Below are 24,920 nucleotides of genomic sequence, written 5' to 3' on the forward strand. Positions count from 1 at the left end.
CCTCGTTTTGATAATTGTACTATGATTATGGAAAACAGTAACACTGGTGGAAACTGAGTGTAGAGTATACACAAACTTTCTGTTCTATTTTTGCAACATTTATGTAAGTCTAAAATTATTTCAAAATAAAATCTTTTCAAGAAATGCAAGTGACCAATAAATGTAAGATGTTAATCCTCGCTCAATTAAAAGACACAAGTGAAAACGATGTATTAGTTTGCACCTAGCAAAGTGACAAAAGGAAGCCAACACCTAATGTTAGTGCTGTGGGGAAACAGGTTCTCTCCTAGGCTGTAGGGTAGGAACATAAACTGGAACTGCTTTGGAGAGCAACTTGCATCAAAATTTAAAATACATTCACTTTGACCCTGCACTCCTACAGTGACAATCAGACAAATACACAAAGATTACACAAAGACATTCATTTTAGGGTTGTTTATAATAATGAAAGATAAAATAACGTGTTCATACTATGAGATACTATGAGATGGCACAGTCATCAAAAATGGCACAGGGACTTCCCTGGTGGTCCAGTGGTTAAGCCTCTGCATTTCCACTGCAGGGGGCACCGGTTGGATCCCTGGTCTGATCCCTGGTCGGGGAACTTAAAAAAAAAAAAAAAGGGCACAGATCTGTAAAGGATGCACATACGGAGGGAAAAGCAATTCACAAAATTGAAGGAATGATTCCAGTTTTGTAAACTAATTCCTGGAAGAGATGCTCACAAATATGTTGGATATGTGGTGACTTGCTTGTTTTTTCTATGTTTGGATTTTTATACCCATCACTTACTATGTTTAAAACAAAAATTTCAAGCTTCACTTTTAGGGAAAAAGTCACCAAAAACATAAATAGTAAATACTAACTTTATTATGGCATAAAGCTGTATTTTTATACATTGACTCAATTTTACAGTAAAACACTTTATGTATAACTGTAAAGAAACTGCTGCACAGATAGTTCCAACATAAAAATTGGTATTTTAAAAGTTCATTGAGTTGCTTGATACATAAATTGGAAAATATTCTCTGTAGAAAATAGTAAAAATGCTAACATATCCCAGGCTAACACAAGCCCATTTAAACCGTACAGTAGCTGAATTATACATTTATAAATATGGTTTGAATTCTGCGATCCAGGAGAAACTTTAGCTTCATTTACTGAAACAGCCATGTTGTCCTAAGTTGTGTAAAGTGAAATTCCCATTAATCTTCCCCCTTACTCTTGATTTATGCCTGATTATTTCTTCCTAAAGGACAGGTATACTGTCCTTTTAATCTACTTGATAAAGTAACCCATTCTTACCCAAATAAATGTTTTGGTTGTTATTTAAGTATGCTCAGTATCTCAGCAAAACCAGAATCTAATAAAACATGATCCACAAGGCACGAGTTGTTGGTCATCAAATACCTACCTCTCCTTGACTCCCTCTGGTTTGCTGGGAAACCACGAGGAGGTCAAGCGATAAAATTGTCAAGTGGATCAAGGAATAAAAGCCAAGAGAATTTGAGAACAGAGAAACATCCAGTCAGGATGCAAGGACAGAAATGAAGTCCAAATAGAAAAAGGATGTTGCCTCAGGAATCAAGGAGTTGAGTTGGCTATCTGAGCCCCTTACTGCAAAGGTGACTAAGAAGCAGTTGGATATAAAGACCCAGCCAGAGAAACCAGTGCCTAGAAATATTTCAGTTGTTCAACATAATTAAATGAAAACAAGACAGGCCATGTATTTGAACTCCTCCTGTCATAGTTTATTTCCTGAGATTCCCAATACAGAATTTCTAGGAATTAAGGCAAGAAGGCAATGTTACTCGTAAGCTCCTGCACAAGGTTTCCCAGAGATATAATACTCGAGACCTCAGAGCAATATCGGGCCAGGGGCTATATTAAGTTCTTCAGTTGCCTCAAAGTAACAACTTAAGAATAACCATATAGAGTTTGTCTTAAAAGGAAGTCTCTAGGTAGCTGCAACCTATCAACAGAGTAGCAGTCTAACAAAAAGAAAGAGATCCTATACGTGGCTATAGGAACTAGGCCTTGAGAAACTAAATTGGATCATTCTACCTAAAATTCCCAGCTTGCCCGTTAAAAGTTAAACTCTAGAAACATTAATGACCCATTAATTTTTCACCATTAAAAGAATGCTTTATCCCACACCTTCGCTTGTTCTTTTCTTTGCTCTCAATACATGTTTCCATCTTGTATGTGGAATATATTTTCAGTGGGTTTTTTTTGACTCTTCAGCCATGCAAATCTCTGCCCCCTACTCCTTTAGTTCCTCCTTGGTAAACAATGTTAATCTTCCAACAGGAAGTGGAGTATGTTATCATCAAGCACCATTTATCCCGTCTCCTCACTTATGAAGAAAGTTACTGGGCCATGCAATACACTTGGAATTCCTTAAGGATACTTGCTTTCTAGTAAAATACTTCTATATGTACATATATATTTTTAAAAAATCTGTGAAGAATTCACTGAAGCATGAATCACCTTATATTGAAAAGCTAATAATGTACCAAAATATACATAACAATGGCTAATCTATATACTATCTCCTATCAAATGTATCACCACCTCCAAACCTAGAGCTTATGCTGGCATAAACTGTGTTACATCCCAGCTGAGTTTGAATCTTGCTTCAAAACATTGCTCAGTGTTAATTCTCAGAAGATACATTATAGGACCACAGGAGTAAATGTTAGGCAAGCGGCTGAGGAATACCAATTAGAGAACAAAGCCTTGAGTGCTCAAAGTGCTTCTCCAGAAACTGTTGCGTTCCCCATGGTATTTAGGAAGGACACTATGAAGAGACACCTCTAAGTATAAAGACAGGTCAACTTCACAAGTATCAGCAGATACATGCTTGATTTTATCTTATAATCTATAGACACTGCATTAGAATATGTAATGAATTCACACACCTTTTCCAAAGGAATACCCCATACAGAAGTAGCAACAAAGTTATAAATGACAATGATCAGATGAAATAATTTAGATGAAGCTTGTCTCTCTGGAAGAGATGGGGACTGGGCAAGTGGTCAGGAAGGAAATACAATGTGCTTTTAACTTTGTATGAAAAATAATGTTCAGTTTCCTGTTGCCGAACACAGTTCTGTTTTTGCCACATAAATCCTCTACTTCAAATTACTGTCCGAATGCTTTACTAAAACTCCGCTTCTGGCCTTTGTTTTGGAATCTGTTACTTTTGTTGCCACCTCCTGATCGCTGTCCTCTGAAGCTTCTATTTCTTTCCCGCTGTCCCCTGAGACCTCGATTGCCTTCCCGCTGTCCCCTGAAGCTTCTGTTTCCTTCCCGCTGTCCCCTGAAGCTTCGATATCCTTCCCGCGGTCCTTCTAGCTCTGGTTGCTCTGTGGCCACAGAAAGCTGCCAGCGCCGTGAATCGTGCCATTTTTCCTGTTTGAGAGATGGTTTCGTTTTTACCTGCTTTGATTTTTACTGAATTCGGTTTAAAAAGGCATGAGAAAGATAACATTTTTTCCTTTTTTCTAAAGAAAAACTTGACTGGTAACCTAAGTGCTTAAAAGATCACTGGTCAAAAATAAAATAAGTTTCACTATGAGACATACCCTCATCATTTATTCAATTCAATTACTACAGGGTATCCACAGCTGTCAGGTAGTAAAACATATAAATATACCACTTGCAAACACATTTCTCACAGCAGTACGGAATAAAGATATAGCAATTAAAAATGTCTATATAAACCCCATGTAACATATACGGGGTTTGTGAAAAAAGCTGGATATTGTTCACAACGCTGTAGAAAGGAAAAAAGGAAAACAGGCAGGCTGAATAAGAAAAATATTAGTATAAATAGGGTAGGAGAAAAAAAATACTAAAATATAATTCTTAATTATTTTTAGTAAAGGGACTAGAGCTATTGTTTCCCTTTCTATTATTCTACATTTTAAATAATAAATATTTTACCGTTTAGATATGTTAACTTCAAAATCTAAGAGAAAAGAATACCTGTACTTCTGTTACTGATGCAGTAGGGATATCAAAGCAAACACCCTAGAAATCAAAACAAATGCCAGTTAATCCACACTTTGACAAGAATTATAAAATGCACCTTAAATGATACTCCAAAAGACCAGGTATTATGTAAAAAAAACAACCCAAACAAACCAGGTATCCATTTTAGATAAACTTTAGACCAAGCCCCAACACATAATACCTACCCAAAGCACAATAATAAAAAGCCAGGGATATTAAAAAAAAGGACTCAAAACTACTTAGAACTGACTAGAGATCATTCTTGGCTTTCACACTGTGCTAATCCTCATGGAGCTATTAGCTACATTTTATAGCTGAGGAAACAGAGGCTTGGAGAGGCTAACTCACTTGTCTAAGGCCCCACAGCTGGTAAGAGCAGCTTTTAAAAGTCTGGTCAGTATGGCTCTTAAATAAAACCTATGGTCTAAAAACATTAAAATACACTGCCTTCCATCAGAAAGACTGAACTAGTAAGGATGACCTAACTAAAAGCAGAAAAATAAATGATCTTATATTGTTTTCTATGTTTATAATTCAGCCTCCTATGAAAAGAGTTTAAAAATTAAATACTTTACAGGACACTAGCTTTGATAACAAGCAGTGCCATCATCTCCAATAACAGTCCTCAATATCTGGTTGGGGAACTAAGATCCTGCAAGTTGCGGGGTGCAGACAAAAAAAAAAAAAAAATCCTGTTTCTTGGCATCCACAAAATAATCAAACTCCCCCGGCAACTGACACAGGCACTCCTCTCCCCTGGCTGTCTTTAATTTCAACATTTTGAGGAACATCCCTTCCACCCAACAATTTACCCAATTATAACCACAGGTAGCATCAGGTACTGATGCCATTCGTGGGAATCTTCATTCACATATTTACTAAGTACTCAATACCAGGCACTCATTGCAGTACAGAGACGTCTAGAAAACAGTTTTGGCCCTTGACTCAGCCACAGTGTTCCTGAGGCTCTCAGTCAGTAAGCAAGCACAGCAAGGCAAAACTTACATGAATAAAGCTATGCCTTAAGAACTGTGAATTATATGTAGAGGTGCCCCCAACTCTGCCATTCGGCCAGAGGAAGCTTCAAAAAGACTTAAGACCGTACGTATAACTGATTCACTTTGTTATAAAGCAGAAACTAACACACCATTGTAAAGCAATAATACTCCAATAAAGATGTTAAAAAAAAAAAAGACTTAAGACCAAGTCATAAAGGATACCATGGAGATAAGAAATACTATAGAAACAGTGGATTGAGCATAAGGATGAAAGAAAGCAAGATGTACTTGGGCACTGTTGGGAGTGGAAGGCACTGGTGGTGAGGAGACAGAGATGAAGTTGGTCAGGAGGACAGAAGCCAGCTCCATGTGAAAGTTGGGACTTTATCCCATAGGTTATGTGGAGTTGCTTAAGGAGGTGAACAACATGGTCAGACAAGCAATGAGCTGAAGATAAACCTGATACGGTTCACAAGCCAGTAGTTCTCCAAGTATAGTCCATGCACCCCTGGAACCCTGAGATTTTTTTGGGGAGGGGGGGTTCCACAAAGTCAAAAATATTTTTATAATACTAAAATGTTCTGTCCTTTTCACTCTCTTTAAGGGTAGAGAGGAGTTTACCAGACACTACATTACCCGTGATATTGCTCTGATGACTAACAGAAAATGATATTCTTACGCTTTATTAGAATTTCAGTCTTAATTTCTAATACCCTAAATATCAATAGATATAACCCATCTAAACAAAAGCTTTTTGGTGTCCCCAACATTTGTTAAGAATGTAAAGAGGTCCTAAGACCAAAATGTTTGAGAATTGCTGTGCTAGTCTATGCCATTAACTGAGAGCAGGAGTCAGAAGAAAGAACACCAGGTTTGGAAGGCAAGATTTTAAATTTTGAATTCAATTTTGAATAAGTTTGTATTAAGGTGCTTAATAAACCCGATCTGGGTGGAGATGTCAGGGAAGCAGCTGGATCTCCATGTCTGGCACTTCATGCAGATGGTTCAGGTTACAGATACACAGAGGGTAGCGGTCAATGACTAAGCGGCAACTGAGGGTCATGGATGACAATGCCCAGAGAAGACTATATATACAGTGCAAACGTGCAGCATCCCCATAGAACAGGGAGAAGCTACCGAACAATGTTTTATTGCCAGCATGAAGCTAATGAACCAAGGCGAGGTCACAGAAGAAGCCCCAGCCTTACCTGCTTTCCTTTGAGAAAGACCATTCCCTTCACTTTGGAATCAATATCCTCACCCAGTTGCTCTTTAAGTTCTTTCCAAGCATAACTAATATTTGGCATTTCAATTGAGCACTGCAAGATCATGGTCACAAAGCCCTATGGAAGAAAGGGGAACAAAATTCAAGTCTCAGAAACAAACATAAGTGATAAGCATTTGTCCTCATGTTTCTGAAATATTTATGGGAAAGCTCTTCCTAAAAGCATACCCCTCCCACCCCACCATTTTAGTACAAGTAAAACTGGGGAACTCTGAGTAAGATTGGTGGACTGTGCTAGTGTTGGTATCCAGACTGTGATAGTACACTTCTGCAAAATGTCACCACTGGGGGAAACCGGCAAAGTGTACAAGGAATCTCTCTGTATTAACTCTTAAAACTGCATGTGAACCTACAATTATCTCAAAAATTTCAACTTAAAAAAAAAAAAAGAAAAGCACCACCTTCTTAAGTTTCTAGGTATGCTGGCTAAATGTATCATATATGAACTTATGTGTCCACATGATTGGGTTTTTTTAGGATGAAAAAACTTGACATATAATTCACATACCAAAAATTTGCCATTTTAATGTATACAATTCAGGGGTTTTTAGTATATTGACAAGATTTGCAATCATCACCACTATCTTAAATTCCAGAACATGTCATTATCCACACCGCCCCAAACACAAAAACCCACATCCCCGTTAGCAGTCACTGCCATTCCCTCCTCTAAGGAGACACTGCAACCACTAACCTACTTTCTGTCCCTACGGATTTGTGTTTTTATATATATATCTCAACCTTCATGAAAAAGTTAAAACAACTGGGAAGTTTCAACGGAACACTTTTGAATCCTGCTCAAACTCTAAATTATAAAGTGTCAGGACTTTGACAAGGACCCTTACCACATCTGAGTTGATCAAGGAGCGCTGGTCGACTGACGTGGCACCTGAAATATGGGCCAGGGCTGCTGCCAGGGCTTCCACGGCTCCCTTCTCCTCGATCAGCTTCTCGGCTGACTGCTTGAAGTGACCAATCGCAGTGGGAGGCACAGAATCCAAAAGCCTGTGGTTTGAGAATATATTTATTAGGAGAAACGAAAGAAGTGGACAGATTTCATTTTCAAGACAACATCATCTCAAGATAAATCAATATCTTTGAAACCAAATCTTGCATGTCTAACATCATTTTGATGCAGTGTATAATACTTAGCATTTCTTTTGATCATGAACCCTCCCTGTCTATTTTTTAAATAAGCATCTCACATATTTATAATAGTAATTGTGGAAAGCACTCTAAAAATGTTGCTCAGACTCTGGTTCTGAAGCAGGGGATGTAGCTCACCACCTGGAAACATTTGGAAAACAGTCGGAACCTTTTTGGTTTTCATAATACCAACGTCACTCACCTCCCAGGAATACACTGCACAACCAGGGATGCTAAACAGCTAAATATCCTTGCAAATCAAAAAAATGGGCAGAAGACCTAAATAGACACTTCTCCACAGAAGGCATATGCATGGCCAACAGGCACATGAACAAATGCTCAACACTGCCAATTACTAGAGAAATGCAAATCAAAACTACAATGAGGTATCACCTCACAGTGGTCAGAAGGGCCATCATCAAAAAGTCTATAAACAATAAATGCTGGAGAGGGTGTGGAGAAAAGGGAACCCTCCTACAACACTGTTCGTGGGAATGTAAACTGGTACAGCCACTGTGGAAAACAGTACAAAGGTTCCTTAAAAAACTAAAAATAGAAGTACCATATGATAGTTCCCACTGCTGGGCATATATCTGGAGAAAACTCTAATTCAAAAAGATACATGCACCCTAATGTTCATAGCAGCACTATTCACAATAGCCAAGACATGGAAACAACCTAAGTGTCCAGCAACAGATGACTGGATAAAGATGTGGTACATACATAAATGGAATTTTACTCAGCCATAAAAAAGAATGAAATATTGCCATTTGCAGCAACGTGAATAGACCCAGAGATTATCATACAAATTAAGCCACACAAAGACAAATATCATATATCACTTATATGTGGAATCTAAAAAGTAATGCAAATGAACCTATTTACAAAACAGAAATAGACTCACAGACATAGAAAACAAACATGGTTACCAAAGGTGAAGGCTGGGGGTGGGGAGTGAGGGGTAGAAAGAATAAATTAGGAGTATGGAATTAACAGATACATACTACTATACATAAAATAAACAACAAAGATTTGCTATATGGCACAGGGAACTATGTTCAATGTCTTGTAATAACCTGTAATGGAAAAGAAATCTGCAAAATTATACACACACACAAAAAAAACTGAATCACTTTGCTATATACCTGAAACTAATACAATATTGTAAATCAACTATAATTCAATAAAAAATAATTAAATATTCTTCAACTTGTAGGACAATTGCACAAAATAATTTTCTTGCCCCCATGCCAGTAGCACCTCCAATGACACTCTTAATCTAATCCTCACCATCTAGACATTTACCATAACTTTTTCCTACACGATATGTAAGGTACAGTTACTTAAAATGCCCAAGACAGACCAAACTATTAATAGTGGTTTCCTCTGGTGAACAGGATTGGGTAGGAATGAGTAGAAACAAGAGTTTTTGTTTTCTAAGCACAGCCTATTTTTTTAACAAGCAGGTTATCAATTTTTAAAACAATGAATAAATAAAACAAATTTTAAAAGGCTAAATCTCATTATTGCACAAAAACATGTAATAAATAGAGCAAGCACTAAAACAGACCATAGCAGTGGTAGGGAACATACCTGATGGCATCTTTGCTAGAAGCTTTTATTATCTCTGTTGCAGAAGGAACACCTATTCGCTTAAATTTAATTCCCTATAAGAAAATGAACCATAACTTAACGTACAACGAGGCCATCAATTGTTTCCATTGAGATTAGTATTCCCCCAATTTTTTAATATTTACCAAACATATTTGTTACATACTTAAAAGATAAACTTTTTATCTTAGAAAGGTTTTAAATTTATAGAAAAGTTGCAAAGATAGCACAGAGTTCTTGTCTACCTGCACCTATTACTTTGTTATTACTTTGGTACATTTGTCATAGCTAAGAAACCAACATTGCTACATTACTATTAACTGAACTCCAGAGTTCATTAGAATTTCACTAGTTTTTCTACTAATATCCTTTTCCTATGGATATTCGACCCAGGACACCACATTACATTTAGTCAACATGTCTTCTTAGTCTAATCTGTGGTAATTTGTCTTTCCTTGGTTTTCAAGACCTTGATGGTTTTAAGGTGTGCTGGTCAGGTATTCTGTAGAATGCCCCTCAATTTGTGAACATCAGTTTTTTACATCCTTAGACTGCGGTTATGGATTTGGGGGGAAGATGACTGGTTTCATTACATCATATCAGGGGCACCTGCTTATCCCTGATGTTGACCATGATCACCTGGCCAGGTAGTGTTCACCTGCTTTCTGCCCTGGAAAGTCCTCCCCCATGACCCTACTCCGCTCTTTGTAAGCAAGTCACTAAGTACCGTCCACTGACGGTGAAGCGGGGAGATTAAGCTCCACCTCCCAGAGGAAGTACCAGCATAAGAATTCCCTTACAAAATTCTTCTGTAAAGAAAATCAATGTCTTCTTTCCCATTTAAAAATTTATCCTTTTAACATATTCTCATCTTCTTGGTTTTCAAGCAATTCCTATAACCCCCTAGGTCTACACTTAAGTATTTCTGGTGCGTTCACAGTATATCTGAAAACTGTCTGCAAACCGCCTCTCAAACATAAAAAAGACCTCTTGTCATTATAAATATGAAGACAAAACCACTGCTTTCAAATGCAAAGTATTTAAAATGGGCTGTATATCATAGGACAAAATATAAAACACATATCTAACAACAAGCTTTCAGTCATGGCCATGTGCTAGAAATAAAAATAATTTCAAGTTAATAAAAACTGAATAAAGAGACCGAAGACTGACTTTAAAACTCAACGTTTGCCGAGTGAAGGCTTAGAAAACAGGTTTACCGCTTTCTGCTCCACCTGGGCTAACTGATACTCTTCCTTGTGCTGATAAAAGCAGATGCAAATCCCAGTCCTTCCGGCTCTGCCTGTTCGCCCAGAACGATGAATGTAGGACTCCACATCCTATTGAAGTGAAATTCGTCAGTGACAGTGAACAACAAAGAGAGACATAGACCTGAGCAGCCTAGGCAGAGGCAAGTGTGGTGGTTATAGACCAGGGCTGGGTGAGGCTCCCAAGCACTTCAATTTAAATTAAAGAACTGTAGGGACTTCCCTGGTGGCGCAGTGGTTAAGAATCTACCTACCAATGCAGGGGACACGGGTTCGAGCCCTGGTCCAGGAAGATCCCACATGCCGCGGAGCAACTAAGCCCGTGCGCCACAACTACTGAGCCTGCGCTCTAGAGCCCACGAGCCACAACTACTGAAGCCCATGCGCCTAGAGCCTGTGCTCCGCAACAAGAGAAGCCACTGCAATGAGCAGCCTGCGCACCACAAGGAAGAGTAGCCCCCGCTCGCCACAACTAGAGAAAAGCCTGTGTGCAGCAACGAAGACCCAACGCAGCCAAAAATAAAAATTAATTAATTAAAGAACTATAAAAAAATTTTTAAAACCTCTAGAAGAGTGGTCCCTATCCTGTGGGTAAATCTGCAAAAAGCATTATCTAAATAGTGCTGTCCAACAGAACCATATATGTAATTTTAATAGTCAACTTTCTAGTAATCACATTAAAAAGTTTTAAAAAGTTAATTTTATTATTATTTAACCCAATATATCCAAAAGTTTATCATTTCAGTATGCTACCTCTACAAAACAAGTTATCAATGAAATATTACACGTTCTTTTTCTGTAAGTCTTCAAAATCCACTGTGCATAATAAAGTTTGAAATTTTTAAAACTCCACTGTATATTTTATACTTACAGCACACACATCAATTCAGACGAGCTGCCTTTCAAGTGCTGAACAGCCCCATGTGGCTGTGGCCACCATACTGGACAGCACAGGTACACAGGCTATTTAAACAAGTTGATGGCACACACGTACGGGACTTCCTTTACAAGAAACAGTGGCTTCGCAGTAATGTATTTTTCCATCACCGTGAACAACATTAATCCTGAGGGATTTGCCAAATTTGGGGGTAATGGGGTATTCACGCTTGAAGTGACGGGAACAAGTTCCTTCAGACTAACTTATATGTAAGTGAAGCATTGTCCACACCATATAAACTATGCTTCAGGGCCCTCTTTGGGCAGTTCCCATCATATACAGACCCAAGCAGTCTTAACTACAGAGGCTGTTAACTACAGACCTTTTCTCCCTTCTCTGTCCTCTAGCTCACAAGTTTATCTACCCTACCACCACCCCATCTAAGTCTTACCTATCTTCAAAGTCCAGTTCAAAATTGCACTACCCCCACCCATGCAGCCTTTCAGGACTCCCTCTGACCAGAAACTATCTTGCCAACCTCCGGCCATTCACCGCACTTCCCCTCAACTGTCAGTTCTGAGGAGGTTCATTTTATTTATTTTATTTTATTTTATTTTATTTATTTATTCATTTAATTTTTGGCTGTGATTGGTCTTCGTTGCTGCGCGGGCTTTTCTCTAGTCGCGGCAAGCGGGGGCTACTCTTCACTGTGGCGTGCAGGCTTACTGCTGTGGCTTCTCTTGTTGCACAGCATGGGCTCCAGGCGTACGGGCTTCAGCAGTTGTGGCTCACGGGCTCCAGAGCACAGGCTCAGCAGTTGTGGCGCACGGGCCCAGTTGTTCCTGGCACATGGGATCCTCCCGGACCAGGGCTCAAACCCGTCTCCTGCATTGGCAGGCGGACTTTCAACCGCTGTGCCACCAGGAAAGCCCCAGGAGGTTCATTTTAAAATCACCCTTAGCAACATAACACCCAAGAGAAAGCTATTACTAATCACGGGAAAGGAAGAGATGTAACCTCCAATTTGTTTTAGCACCCAAAAGAAACAACAAAGTAAAATCTAAGTGTAAAACACTTACCTTTGGTGGAGAACTCTGTACAACCAGATCAACCTCGGGGATGTCTAACCCACGTGCAGCGACATTGGTTGCAACCAAAACTCCAAAATCACCATTTCTAAAACCCTTCAGGGTGATTTCCCTTTGCTTCTGTGGAATGTCTCCATGTAATGACTGGGCATCCTGCCAAAGAAATAAGCTCATTTAATACCAGATCCTACAATACAGGTACTTTTAAAATCACCAATTAGGCCTATAAAGACATTCATATTTTGGTGACACTTCTGCTGAAAATAATACAAAGGGGAAAACATGCCTTACACGGACAAGGCTTAAATTTCCAACCCTTGGTCATGAAATCAACTGTATCCAACTATACTTACAAGATAAAGAACACCAAATATGAGTGATCAAACCTACTTTGTCAGGGTAACGTTGGGTTTAAGCTACCTTTTCTTCATCTGTGAGATGAGATGGGCAGATCGGATGAGCGCTAAGATGTATACTCTATTAATTGAAAGATGCTTTCTCCCTAAAAGGGAAGAGAGGGGAAGGACCAACCTGCCTTATGGACACATTCTGTGACAACTCCTGGGCTTCTTTCTTGGTTTCACAGAAGATGATAGTGCGCCCTTGGTAACCACTGTACACTCGGATCACGTCCCCAATAACTGCTGCCCTTTGAGTCCAGTGGCACTTGACAGCCAGATGCTTAGGAAAGAAGGAAAAAAAGATTATTTAGTAAAGCCTAGCTGGAATCTAAACTCACCTGCTCAACCCTAATGATACTAGAAGCAATTGTTTAAGCCTGACTAGAGCAAAGTTCTGCCACCACTGTTTAGAGGAAAAAACTAAACAACTAAAGAAGAGAGCCCTTCCCCTTTCTCCAAAGAGCATCTGGCTTCTTTATCCATTTTCTGACCTAATACAGGTAATGTAGGAAAAGAAATACCATTCCCTAGATTGCTACAGGAAACCAAATAACTGACAGGAGAAAAGCCTCTGTGTTTTGTCCTTTCATCCACTTAAAAATGCAGTCAGTAGTCAGTTTCCGTACAGGTCTATTCCTTGGGTGCAACGAATTCATCTAGGTACCAGACCCTAAGATAAAAACAGCTTCAACATAAACACTAGGATTCTCTGCTGCCCTCTAGTGTATAAACTCTAGATGTAATGTCGTCACTCTGCTTACTAATTCAGACAGATTTAGGTTTCAAAAGATTCTGCAATCAGGCTACCAGATGATGAAATTTAGAAAACACAGACACCATATACAACTCAAACAGAAATATAACTTCACATGGCTTTTCACATGGATTTAGTATTTGGAAAAGAAGTTTGTTCTTGCCAGTCTTAACACTATCCGACAGGTAAAAAAAATTATATACAATTTATTACTAATGCCAGCAACTGAATGAATCATTTACCTCTACAGTTATTGCCGTTTTCTGGGTCTTTTTACCAATCAGGTCCACTTGTTCATATGTAGATTTCATGTATTTCTTAGCAACATTATAAACCCAATGAGGGCAAGTTGCAGAAAAAAGCAATGTTTGGGGATTGTCTTCTGAATCTTTGCAGGGAAAAAAATGTCAGTATGAGTAAGTCAAACAAGCCTACACAGTATTTCACCTCACCCAATTCTTCCAGGGTCCATCAGCATTCTACAGAAAACACTTGAGGCCAAGCGAGGCATCGAGGACACAAAAATGCAAGACATGGGCTTCCCTGGTGGCGCAGTGGTTAAGAATCCGCCTGCCAATGCAGGGGACATGGGTCAGATCCCTGGTCCGGGAAGATCCCACATGCCGTGGAGCAACTAAGCCCGTGCGCCACAACTACTGAGCCTGTGCTCTAGAGCCCACGAGCCACAACTACTGAGCCCGCATGTCACAACTACTGAAGCCTGCGTGCCTAGAGCCCGTGCTCTACAAGAGAAGCCACTGCAATGAGAAGCCACGCACCACAATGAGTAGCCCCCGCTCGCCATAACTAGAGAAAGCCCACACACAGCAACGAAGACCCAACACAGCCAAAAATAAATAAATAAAATTTAAAAAAAAAAGCAAGACACGGAGGTACCCAATGGGCAAAGAAATGCTGCCTAAATAATTTATGTAAAGGATCCTTGAAATACCCAGAGTACTTTCCCAAGTTGTTTTGCTTTCTAACCATTGGCCTATATGAACCATGAGGGAAATCTGTCCTTTTTAATGAGACCTACTAAGTAGAAAACAATTAATCAAGCCCAGTAACCAATTTAAATCACTAAATAAATAATCTATAATAAACACCAGAACAGATTTTATACTCATCTATACTCCCTAGCATTTCCTCAACACTTTAAGGTTAGAATTCTAGTCTATTCATCCTTTGAGGTCAGGTACTAAAAATAGCTCCCCAACCCCAATTTTTTTTTAGTTTGCTCTTAGAATACCATTGCATTTTCATATATTTCAAATGGCAGCGTAACTGACAGAACCCTTCTGGACAGCAAACTGACAAAGTATGTTGAAGAACATGAACTATTCAGTAATTTCAATTCTGGAAATCTATCCTTAAGAACTGATGCCAAATACTGATTTTTCTTTTGTTTTTTTATGAATTTATTTTTTATTTTTATTTTTGGCTGCTTTGGGTCTTCGTTGCTGTGTGTGGGCTTCCTCTGGTTGCAGCGAGCAGGGGCTACTCTTCTCTGCTGCGCGGCTTCTCATTGCAGTGGCTTCTCTTGTTGCGGAACACAGGCTCTAGGTGCGTGGGCTTCAGTAGTTGTGGCACGCGAGCTCTAGAGCGCAGGATCAGTAGTTGTGGCGCACGGGCTTAGTTGCTCCACAGCATATGGGCTCTTCCCGAGCCAGGGCTCGAATCTGTGTCCCCTGCATTGGCAGGTGGATTCTTAACCACTGCACCAACAGGGAAGCCCCCAAATACTGATGTTTGAAGAAAGCTGTCTACATAAAAATGTCTGCAAGCAGATTTATATTATGTAAAACTTAAAATATGTAGATGGATTAAATCATGGCACAAACAGTTCAGAGTTTTATATGCACAGTAAGATTACAGTTAACACACACACATACACACAATAGCACAAATCAGGAAGAAATAAACCAAAAGCAAAGTATACTAACCTGGTTTCTTTTATTTTCCCTATTGTAATTATATGCAGTTGATAGGAAAACAAATTTTTTTTTGGCTGCGCTGAGCGGCATATGGGATCTTAGTTCCCCGACCAGTGATCAAACCCATGTCCCCTGCATTGGAAGTGCAGTCTTAACCACTGGACCACCAGGGAAGTCCCGGAAATTTTTTTTAATTTAAGTTTTCCTGAATAAAATAAGCCACCTGCGAACTTCCTAAGGCTTCATTTAACTTTCAGGAGATAGTTAATCACCACCCTGCCTCCAATCCCTTATACCAGTTCTTGAATGTGGAGTTTACCTTTCTTGTATGCCACACATAAAATCTCTTCCACTTGATCAGCAAAGCCCATGTCCAACATCTGGTCAACTTCATCCAGGACAACATGCTTAAGTTTGGTGAGATCTAGCTTGCCGTTCTGCAGGTGGTCTTTGATACGACCTGGTGTCCCAACCAGGATATCAATCCCATTCCGCATGCGTTCAACTATAAAGAACACCAATGATAAAATATGCTGGATTTTTAATTCCTTTTATTAATCTGGGATACCAAATTAGATATATTTTTATTCTGAAATATTTATTAACTACAAGTACAAGGTAATATGTTAACTACTGAAGATAAAGACGCTCGAGGCACTCCTTGACCTACTGGGGAAACATGTAAGAAGTGACAGTCCAGTGTATTACATAACAAAACAGAAAAATGCACCAGTGGGGGATGGTAGCACCAGGAAAGAATTGATTTCCTTTGCTGGAGGAAGGTATCAAGATTTCACAAAGTGAAAATAAGAATCTTAAAAGAAATGGGAACTTTCTATAAGGTAAGCAGGTATAGGGAGAATGACAAGATAGAAGGGCAAAAATTCCAAGAAGGTACCGAGATGTTCAGAAAAATGGAGTTCAATATAACTAGGATGAGATGGTAATGATACAACTTTCTATTGGGTTGCTACTGCAGTCAAGAAATCTGCTAGGGAGGATTACTGGACTGAATGTCAATATTATGACATAGTATGAGTGTGTTTCATTTTTGGTAATTGCAATCATTGTTGCTTTTGTTGTGGTCATCCATTTACAATGCTTGGTGTCAGTTTATTTATCTCTTGTAAAAATAATATACAGTGTGTGTGTGTGTGTGAGTTGTGAGAAAAAAAAAAAAAAAGAGTTTGTTTGTATAAGGATTACAATTTAAGTATAAATTAGAACAATTTAAATCAGGGGACCTAATTACCGCTCCTTACCATAAAAAGAAATGAAATCAGTTAAAAGTTAAAAAGAAATTGTTTCCAGACCTATGTAGTATATGGAGCAGAAAGAACAAATGGAATAGTAACTTTACATATTATTATAAAACCTAAGAATAAAAAGGAAATAGCCCATTCACCACATACTGGATTTAATAAGAAAAGGCAAGAATAAAGCAAGTAATACTTTGACACACCATGAGCTAAATTTTTAAATAATATATACATGTTTTTATAATAAAAGTTATTTATAATAAAAAAAAAAAAGAGAGAGAGATCTACTGCTAGGCACTCTACTTACCCAGTTTCATCCTCACAACACCACTGCAGGGTGAGTTTAGCAACCCTATTTTATACATGAACAAACTAAAGTGCAAAAAAATCAAGCAACTTGAACTGAAAAATCACAGTTAGTCTGTGAGCAGGGTTTAGATTCACACCCAGGCCGTTCTGATGCCAAAGCCTATGTTAGTTCCACCAAAGCTGAAAAGAGATAATCACAAGCCTTGTGTGCCAATATTAAGACTACTATTTTTATCTTTTCATATTATTTTTAAATTTTTATTTTATATTGGAGTATAGTTGATTTACAATGTTGTTTCAGTATCAGATGTATAGCAAAGTGATTCAGTGATACATATATCTATTCTTTTTCAGATTCTTTTCCCATATAGGTTATTATAGAGTATTGAGTAGAGTTCCCTGTGCTATATAGTAGGTCCTTGTTGATTATCTATTTTATATATAGTAGTGTGTACACGTTAATCCCAACCTCCTGATTTATTCACCCCCCTACCTTTCCCCTTTGGAAACCATAAGTTTGTTTTCTGTCTGGGAGTCTGTTTCTGTTTTGTAAATAAGTTCACTTGTATCATTTTTTAAGATTCCATATATAAGTGATATCATGTGATATTTGTCTTTGTCTGTCTTACTTCACTTAGTATGATAATCTCTAGTTGCATCCATGTTGCTGCAAACGGCATTCATTCTTTTTTATGGCTGAGTAATATTCCATTGTATATATCCACATCTTCTTTACCCATTCATCTGTCCAATGCTAAGACTTTTAAAATGCTTAAATCCCTTCCCAAATTACATATCTAATCTACAAAATAAAGCTTCAAGGTCTTGAACTGGGAAGTAATGGAATAGTACAGCAGGTGCTACAAGATTTGGCCCTCAGGACCAGAGAAAAGAAAGCCTGTCTACAGTAAAAAGAGGCAGAGACCCAAGGTCCTTGACAGATAAAAGAATAACCTTGAATTCTGACTTTCTAGTTCCTGGACTCTGTCCTCTTGGGCTCAGTAAAATACCATTGCAGCCTTTAGATAAACGCAGATAAATAATATAAAAGTCCTAAGAACCGCATACAGGATTTGATACATCATCATGCAGGACCATGCACTTGACCATCTTTAAACAATAATGACAAAAGAAAACCACCATAAATGACTAGATCAGGTAGGTAAAGCCAGATGTCAAGGTCAGAAGAAATCCAATCAGGGCATCCAACAGTAGATGGCATTTTCCTTCCCTCACAGTGGATTTACTTACTTTGTCCTCCGTAGGGAGTTCCACCATAAAAACAAGCCACTGCCAGTTTTTTTGTGACATCACTGAAGTCTCTGCTTACTTGACTTGCCAACTCCCTTGTGGGTGTAAGAACCAGTACCTGAAAAGGAAAAACTAATAATGGAATCCAGGAGGTTCAACTCATCCTAATAATTATTTTCAAAACATCTATTATGTGCGTTGCAATATACTGTGGTGTGGGAGAAGAGTAAATATAATATGGTTTCTGAATCTACCCACTAGAAAAGCTTGTGATCTTACCAATCAAAAGAGAAATAGGTACTCAAATTTATGGTGCTCTAGGATGGTTGCACACAGCAAGCTGGAGGAATTGGGATAAGTTTCATGGAGCTGCTAGTACTTAAGGAACAGCATTCCAGGAAAAGAACAACTTGAGCGAGGAGTAATACTGCTGATGATAACATCAGCTAATATTTGAGCTTTTACTATGTGTCAGGAGCTACTAAATGCTTAATACGCATTATTTTTATTTAATTCTCACAAGTTACCTACAAATGCACTGTACAATTGTGTTATAATACCTACAATAACATACAACAGATCTCTAAAACCAAAAGGCAAGCCTGGATTTAAATTCGGGTAGCCAGGCTATAAAACCTAGAGTCTGAACCTCTGCACTACAGTGAATCTGAAGTAGAATGGAAGTCAGAAGAGTAAGGCAGGGTCAACATGGTGAGGGGCTTTGAATCCTACAGCAGTTAACAGGACACACAACACACAACCACTATAGATCCTCAAATAGGCTAACAACATGAAACAAATATGATTTAAGAACAACTTAGTATATCCGTCCAACAGATATTTACTGAAGTGAACATCCACTATGTGCCAGGCACTATTCCAGGTGCTAGAATAATTCGTTTGTTTACTGCTGTTGTAACTGTAGATAAATACAACAGTAAACAAATCAATTAATTAGGAGGGAGCATGGACACTGGAAAGCCAATAAATGAGATGAGGCCCGGAAGTTAGGTGAAAGAACCCAAAGCCAAGGTGACAACACAGGCATTTCAGTGAGGTTAAGGTTTGTCAAATGCCAGGTTCTCCAGAAATGAGCTCAATGAGCACCATCCTGATCACAGGGCCTGGCCTCGTCACCTCTGATACCCCTCCTATTCAGACATCTCTATTAAAAATGCTTTCTCCATTTTAGGCAAAACCTGACCAAACCTGTGAGCCCCAGGGACATCTAAGAGTCTGAAAGAAATATGCGAGCATTAATAATACAGGTGATCACAACCATGGGGGCAGATTACAATGTTTAAATATATAAGGTTTGTGGTCGACAGTCTTAAAAGAATTATCCTGGTTTACCTTCAGATAAAGGTCTCCAGTAAATACCAGAAAAAGGCCTTAAGGAGAACCCAATAAAAAACAATAGGGTATGTAAACGATGCTCAAACAATGACTCTTCCTGTGCAGATTTGGAACCCCTAAGGACTGCTTAAAGATATTTACCTGAGGGGCACGGCCTCTCTTCCGGTCTTGCAGCTCTCCCTGAAGTTTCTCAACCAAAGGGATAGCAAAGGAGAATGTCTTCCCAGTTCCTGTCCGTGCCTGTGCGATCAAGTCCTTCCCACTATAGACGTGGTGAAACGTCTTTGCTTGTATAGGAAACAGGAAGGTCACCCCACGGGCTGTGAACAAATGAACCATGTTATCTGACACTGCAATTCTTAAAGTCCAAGCCATACTGGAGAATGAAAGCATAGCCACGCTTCTGGTCCTGCAGGATTATGGAATTCTACGTTCTGGTCACATCTACAAAGTCAAGTTCAAATATATTCTGGCAAGAATCTGCTTGAATAAAAGATATCAATAAACTTTAAAGCACCAAAATATAGTAAATACTTATTATCTTAAGAGATTAAGCCCCTTGTCACAAAATCTCATCCAAAGGCCAGTATAAGCCTGAAAATCAGGTGTTTTGTTGTCTGACTGCCACACCTGATTCAGAAAACACCTAAGTTGAGCACCTGTGACTTCCTACCTGGTTCACAGGCACTATGCTAAGATGAGTTCTGAGTCCGGCTGGTATCATTAACCTAGAGATGCCTCAAGAAGTGGAAGAAGGTAAAAAAGAAAATACTGGGCTTCCCTGGTGGCGCAGTGGCTGAGAATCTGCCTGCCAATGCAGGGGACACGGGTTCGAGCCCTGGCCTGGGAAGATCCCACATGCCGCGGAGCAACTAGGCCCGAGAGCCACAACTACTGAGCCTGCACTCTAGAGCCCGCAAGCCATAACTACTGAACCCACGTGCCACAACTAGTGAAGCCTGTGCACCTAGAGCCCATGCTCCGCAGCAAGAGAAGCCACGACAATGAGAAGCCCGCGCACCGCAACGAAGAGTAGCCCCCGTTCGCCACAACTAGAGAAAGCCCGGGCGCAGCAACGAAGACCCGACACAGCCAAAAAAATATCTTAAAAAACAAATTAAAAAAAAAAAAAATACCAACATGGTATCAATTGTTTAATTTCACCAGCACTATGAGTCATCACACTTCTGAATATACATATTGTATTGAATAAATTTTAATCACTCTAAGAGGCAGCAAAGGCCATCACTAGTTTAGTCCTATACCAAATTTACGGATCTACTTCATTATATGGTTGCATATATCATCCTCCAATAAGAACATGTCCCAGTTCATCTCAACAAAAACAGTGGAGTGCTTCCAAATAATATGTTCTAACATTATACAATATTTCCAAGAACATTACCTTTGAGAAGTTTAATAGTTTCTTCAGATATGGGAAAATTAGAGAAAGCTCCTTCTTTTTGCTCCACAGTTATCTCCTGTCAAGTAAAGGGCCACAGAAAGAAATCAATAACTTTACCCCTACAAGCTAAATACAGAAAGCCTTTTGAGAAAAACTATTCTAAAACATCTCTTCTAAATCAACCAAAAAGACACAAAAACTTTGGTAGGTAAATCAAGATCTGAAAAGGAAACAGATCATAGTAATATGTAAAACCCTAACAAAAGAAAAGTCTGTAGCAAATATATACAGCACATATATACCATGTGTAGCTAGTGAAAGCAGATTCAGTCTCGACTAAGAACTTTTCCACAATCATTCCAAACGAACAATACACTGTTGAACAGGTTATTAACCCCTTCCCATAGCAACATCTTTCATATATACATCCATAGAAAGTAAGGAACAAATATTTATGACAAAATGATCACATTGGCACTATTTGATTGTAAACAATCTGAATGCCCAACAGAGGAATAATTAAGTGAATTTCTAAACATTTATATGATGTATTATGTAACCATTTAAAATATTTAAAAGTGGGAAAAATGCCTATATAAAAATATAGGCAAGATAGGAAAAGGCAAACTACAATATTGCATATAGTACAATCATAATCTGATTTTTAAAAAAGCTGTATATATTTTTTATAATCAGGAAAAATTTTAAAATGCTGATCATGACCTACAGCAAAGAGAAAATTATTTATTAGATTTAGGATTTTTCTTTGATGACTGAGTTTCTGAAAGACAGCAGTATTAGCTTCCAAAGGGACATTTAAGTATCTTATTCAACTCAAGTTAGTTTATGGCCTATACAAAAAGACTTATGCAATCAAGCAAGCACCTTTTCAGTGGTTCCACTTAATCATGATTTATTAGGTGAAACCCCTCAGACGGAAACTGGAGCATATTTGCATAACCATATCCCTCCTGTTGATTTCTGACTTTCAAATAAGCAGACCATGTGTGGAGAGAAGACTTTCTCAAAACTTAAACAGATCTGCTCAGTTGCAAAGGAGGCATTCTAACACTGCAGTTTTTAAGATGAAGTCTCACCCTGCAGCTCAATGCAGTGCTGACACATCAAATTTCCTCCCATTATTAAATAATTCGTTTAATAATTACGTACTTATTTACCTGAAACAACATCGAAAGATACATTCTACATATTAAAATGCCACTTTACCTGCTCTAACTCACTGTTACTTTCTTCACTGGCAGCTTCCTTGGAGTCGGAGTCAGGTCCAGAATGAGGGAATCCATTCTTCAGGTTGGGGCTTTTCTCTCCAATTTCTCCATTCATTTCTTTTTCTTTCTTCATCTTCTTGGACTTAGGCGCACCCAAGTCGTCCTCAGAAGGCTCCTCATTTTTTATTAGTTTTTTGGTTTTAGGAGAAACAACTGTCTTTTCACAGGGCTCCTTTGATTTTTTCGCCCTTTTGGTTTTAGGAGATATAATGTCATCTTGAGATGGCTCCTCTTTCTTTTTTGCCTTTTTGGATTTAGGAGAACTCATGTCAGCCTCAGAAGGCCCTGCTTTCTTTTTAACCTTTTTAGTTTTGGGGGAAATCGTTTCTTCCTTTTCTTCTGCTGCCTCTTCAGTCTTATTAGATTTTGGCTTCTCTTTTTTACTTTTCTAAAAAATTAATAAAGACAATACAAACAATGAACAAAACATTGATACACTTGTATAATATATCGATTTTGCGTTAATTCAAGATCACATAATTATGAAGAATACAATTTGGGGGCATTTTTCAACATGTGTACTTTCATCTTGCAGTAAGGCAAAAATCAAACGGTATGTTTTTTAATACCATTTCTTGGCTATGTGGAAAGAAGAATATATCAGTAACTTCATTAGCTTGGAAAAGAACGCGCTTTTTGGTAACTATTCAATTCATGGTGGTCGAACAAGTTGTAAAGTCAATTTTTCACATGGGACTTGGAGTGGCTCATGGGATACTCCAACACATTGTAAACTACACACACTATAGGAAGTGATCAAGAACAATTTAACTTAATTCTGGTAGAGTAATAAGACCATGTATACCCACAGATGGATGGTGTTAAGCAGATTTCTTTCTCTGCTAGAATTCCTCTACAAGTAAGACAGGAATTCATAATATCTGCCTTGCTAATCTCACAAACGCAAATAAATTTACATAAAGACATGTTATGAACCAAAAAGTTATAAAAACCCACAGTCTATCACCCCATGTGTAAAAATGGTGTACCTAATTTAAAGGGAAAAACAAAGAGCACAAGTTACAAGAAAACGGAATGGGTGAAACCTCAAAACCAAACCAGATTACGGCTCCTACTTGAAATGTCTGACCCTCTCCAATTTTTCTTATTTCTGAAAACTTAATATTACTGAAAACGTGTTTTACCCTCTGTTAAGACCTCTGTGGCAGAGCCTCAGGCCAATTCCTGAAGTATGGGGACTATTACATTGAGCTACTAATTACAGTCTGCCTCCATGAAACTTCAGGCCTAGCCTCTGCTCTTAAATAAATCATGGATGAACGATAATCTCTCCCATATGACCCATCCTTCAGACATCTGAAAAACAATCTGGTCCACCCCATCCCACGACTTCAATTCTTTCATCCCTTGGTTCCACCAATGAGTGGATTTCCAATCCCGGTGGTCTCCTTTGGAATACAATGGAGTATGTTGGGCATGTCCCTTCTAATTTCAGCATCTCACAACCGAACACGTTGACTAATGCAAGGCAGGTAAAACCAAGACCACTTCCTCCCCACCTGTGGGGACAAGTCTGTGCTACCTCGGCTTCCTACAACAGCAAAATATTCCTTGCCAGAAACAGCAAGGAAAGAAAATTCTAAGTCCCGTATAACACAAGTTCAGGGACAATCTTCGTTCTCACTGACCTTATCTCAGAACACAGACTCAGTCACAAGTTAAGTCTCTATCTAAGGAAGTAACGGCAAGGAGGCAGACAGCTATCGAGGTAACTTAAAACTACCGCACACTGGCGGCCTATATAAAAAATATGGTGTGCAGTTATCACCACAACCTGTCTACATTTCCACGGGAAATACGACCAATAAACCTTAAGAGGAATTGAACTACTTTATCGTCTAAGGGCCGCTTCCCAGAAAACTGTACTCCCACTACTAGGGTAAAAAAAATGTCACCGCGGACGCCGCCCACGTGTGCGGATGCCTTTATGGTCTCGCCAGTTTAGTCGAAAGCCAGTAGGTCTGAGTCTGAACCAAAAGGTGGGGCCTAACCATGACGGTCCTACTCTGTGCACCGGGTGCGGGACGCCCAGATTCAGGGACCACGTGGGACACCCGGCCCGCTCTCCAGTTCCGATCCGCCCGGACCTCTGGGCAGCGCGCCCATCGCCCGCGGAGAGCACCGACCACCCCCGGGCGCCCCTTGGCCGAAACTCACGCGGGTCTCGGGACGAGCCGGGTCCGCGCGGCGCGCCACGCGCCCCCAGCCCGGGCCCCTCCTCTTAGCGGCCGGCCCCCCGTCCTGTCTTGCCCCAAGTCCCTCGGCCCCCGGCGGTACCTTCTCATTTTGCTTTCGCGGCATCTCCACTTTCGCCATGGCCGTGTCCGACTCCAAATCCGCCTCACTAAGAAGTTTCCCCGGCATCACTCAGGACAAGCAGAAGAGACCGACCGCTCTCGTCTACCGCGTGGAGAAGAAGAGAATGCCCAGCTTTCTCTTTAGCCCACCCCGCTTCCGTCACTTCCGGTAGCAAAGCGCATCCTGCGGAAGCGGAAACCGCCGAGAGGCGGGGGCGCACGTGGTAGCTCCACAGCCGCTGCTGCTCAAGGTGGCTGGTCTCACTGAATTAGCTGAGTAAGGCGCCTGGACTAGAAGGCACCTACAGAAGGGTAGGAAACCCAGAGGCTGGCTTTATTCTCGTTCACACT

The 24,920-nt window shown here is 39.5% G+C and overlaps 1 protein-coding gene across 1 annotated transcript; it reads right to left on the reverse strand.

Moving 5' to 3' along the window:
- Positions 1–907: 907 nt before the first annotated feature.
- DDX21 (DExD-box helicase 21) lies at positions 908–24,709 on the reverse strand. Its single transcript, XM_061181445.1, has 15 exons — positions 24,550–24,709; positions 22,190–22,639; positions 20,963–21,038; positions 19,699–19,877; positions 18,202–18,319; positions 15,702–15,887; positions 13,688–13,833; positions 12,822–12,971; positions 12,282–12,443; positions 10,278–10,397; positions 9,040–9,113; positions 7,146–7,305; positions 6,224–6,358; positions 3,991–4,035; positions 908–3,414 (listed from the first exon to the last, which is right to left on the reverse strand). The coding sequence occupies exons 1-15, from the start codon at positions 24,634–24,636 to the stop codon at positions 3,145–3,147; spliced, it is 2,358 nt and encodes a 785-aa protein (XP_061037428.1). The 5' UTR covers positions 24,637–24,709; the 3' UTR covers positions 908–3,144.
- Positions 24,710–24,920: the final 211 nt, after the last annotated feature.

The sequence above is a fragment of the Eubalaena glacialis genome, chromosome 1, assembly GCF_028564815.1.
Source record: "Eubalaena glacialis isolate mEubGla1 chromosome 1, mEubGla1.1.hap2.+ XY, whole genome shotgun sequence".
Lineage (NCBI taxonomy): Eukaryota > Metazoa > Chordata > Mammalia > Artiodactyla > Balaenidae > Eubalaena > Eubalaena glacialis.

Excerpts from the sequence above, each read along its gene's own strand:
- DDX21 (XM_061181445.1), bottom strand. The coding sequence starts at position 24,636 with ATGCCGGGGAAACTTCTTAGTGAGGCGGATTTGGAGTCGGACACGGCC. Across the intron at positions 22,640-24,549 it reads CGCGAAAGCAAAATGAGAAG|AAAAGTAAAAAAGAGAAGCC; the intron begins GTACCGCCGGGG and ends TTAATTTTTTAG. Across the intron at positions 4,036-6,223 it reads TCTTTCTCAAAGGAAAGCAG|GGTGTTTGCTTTGATATCCC; the intron begins GTAAGGCTGGGG and ends TTTGATTTCTAG.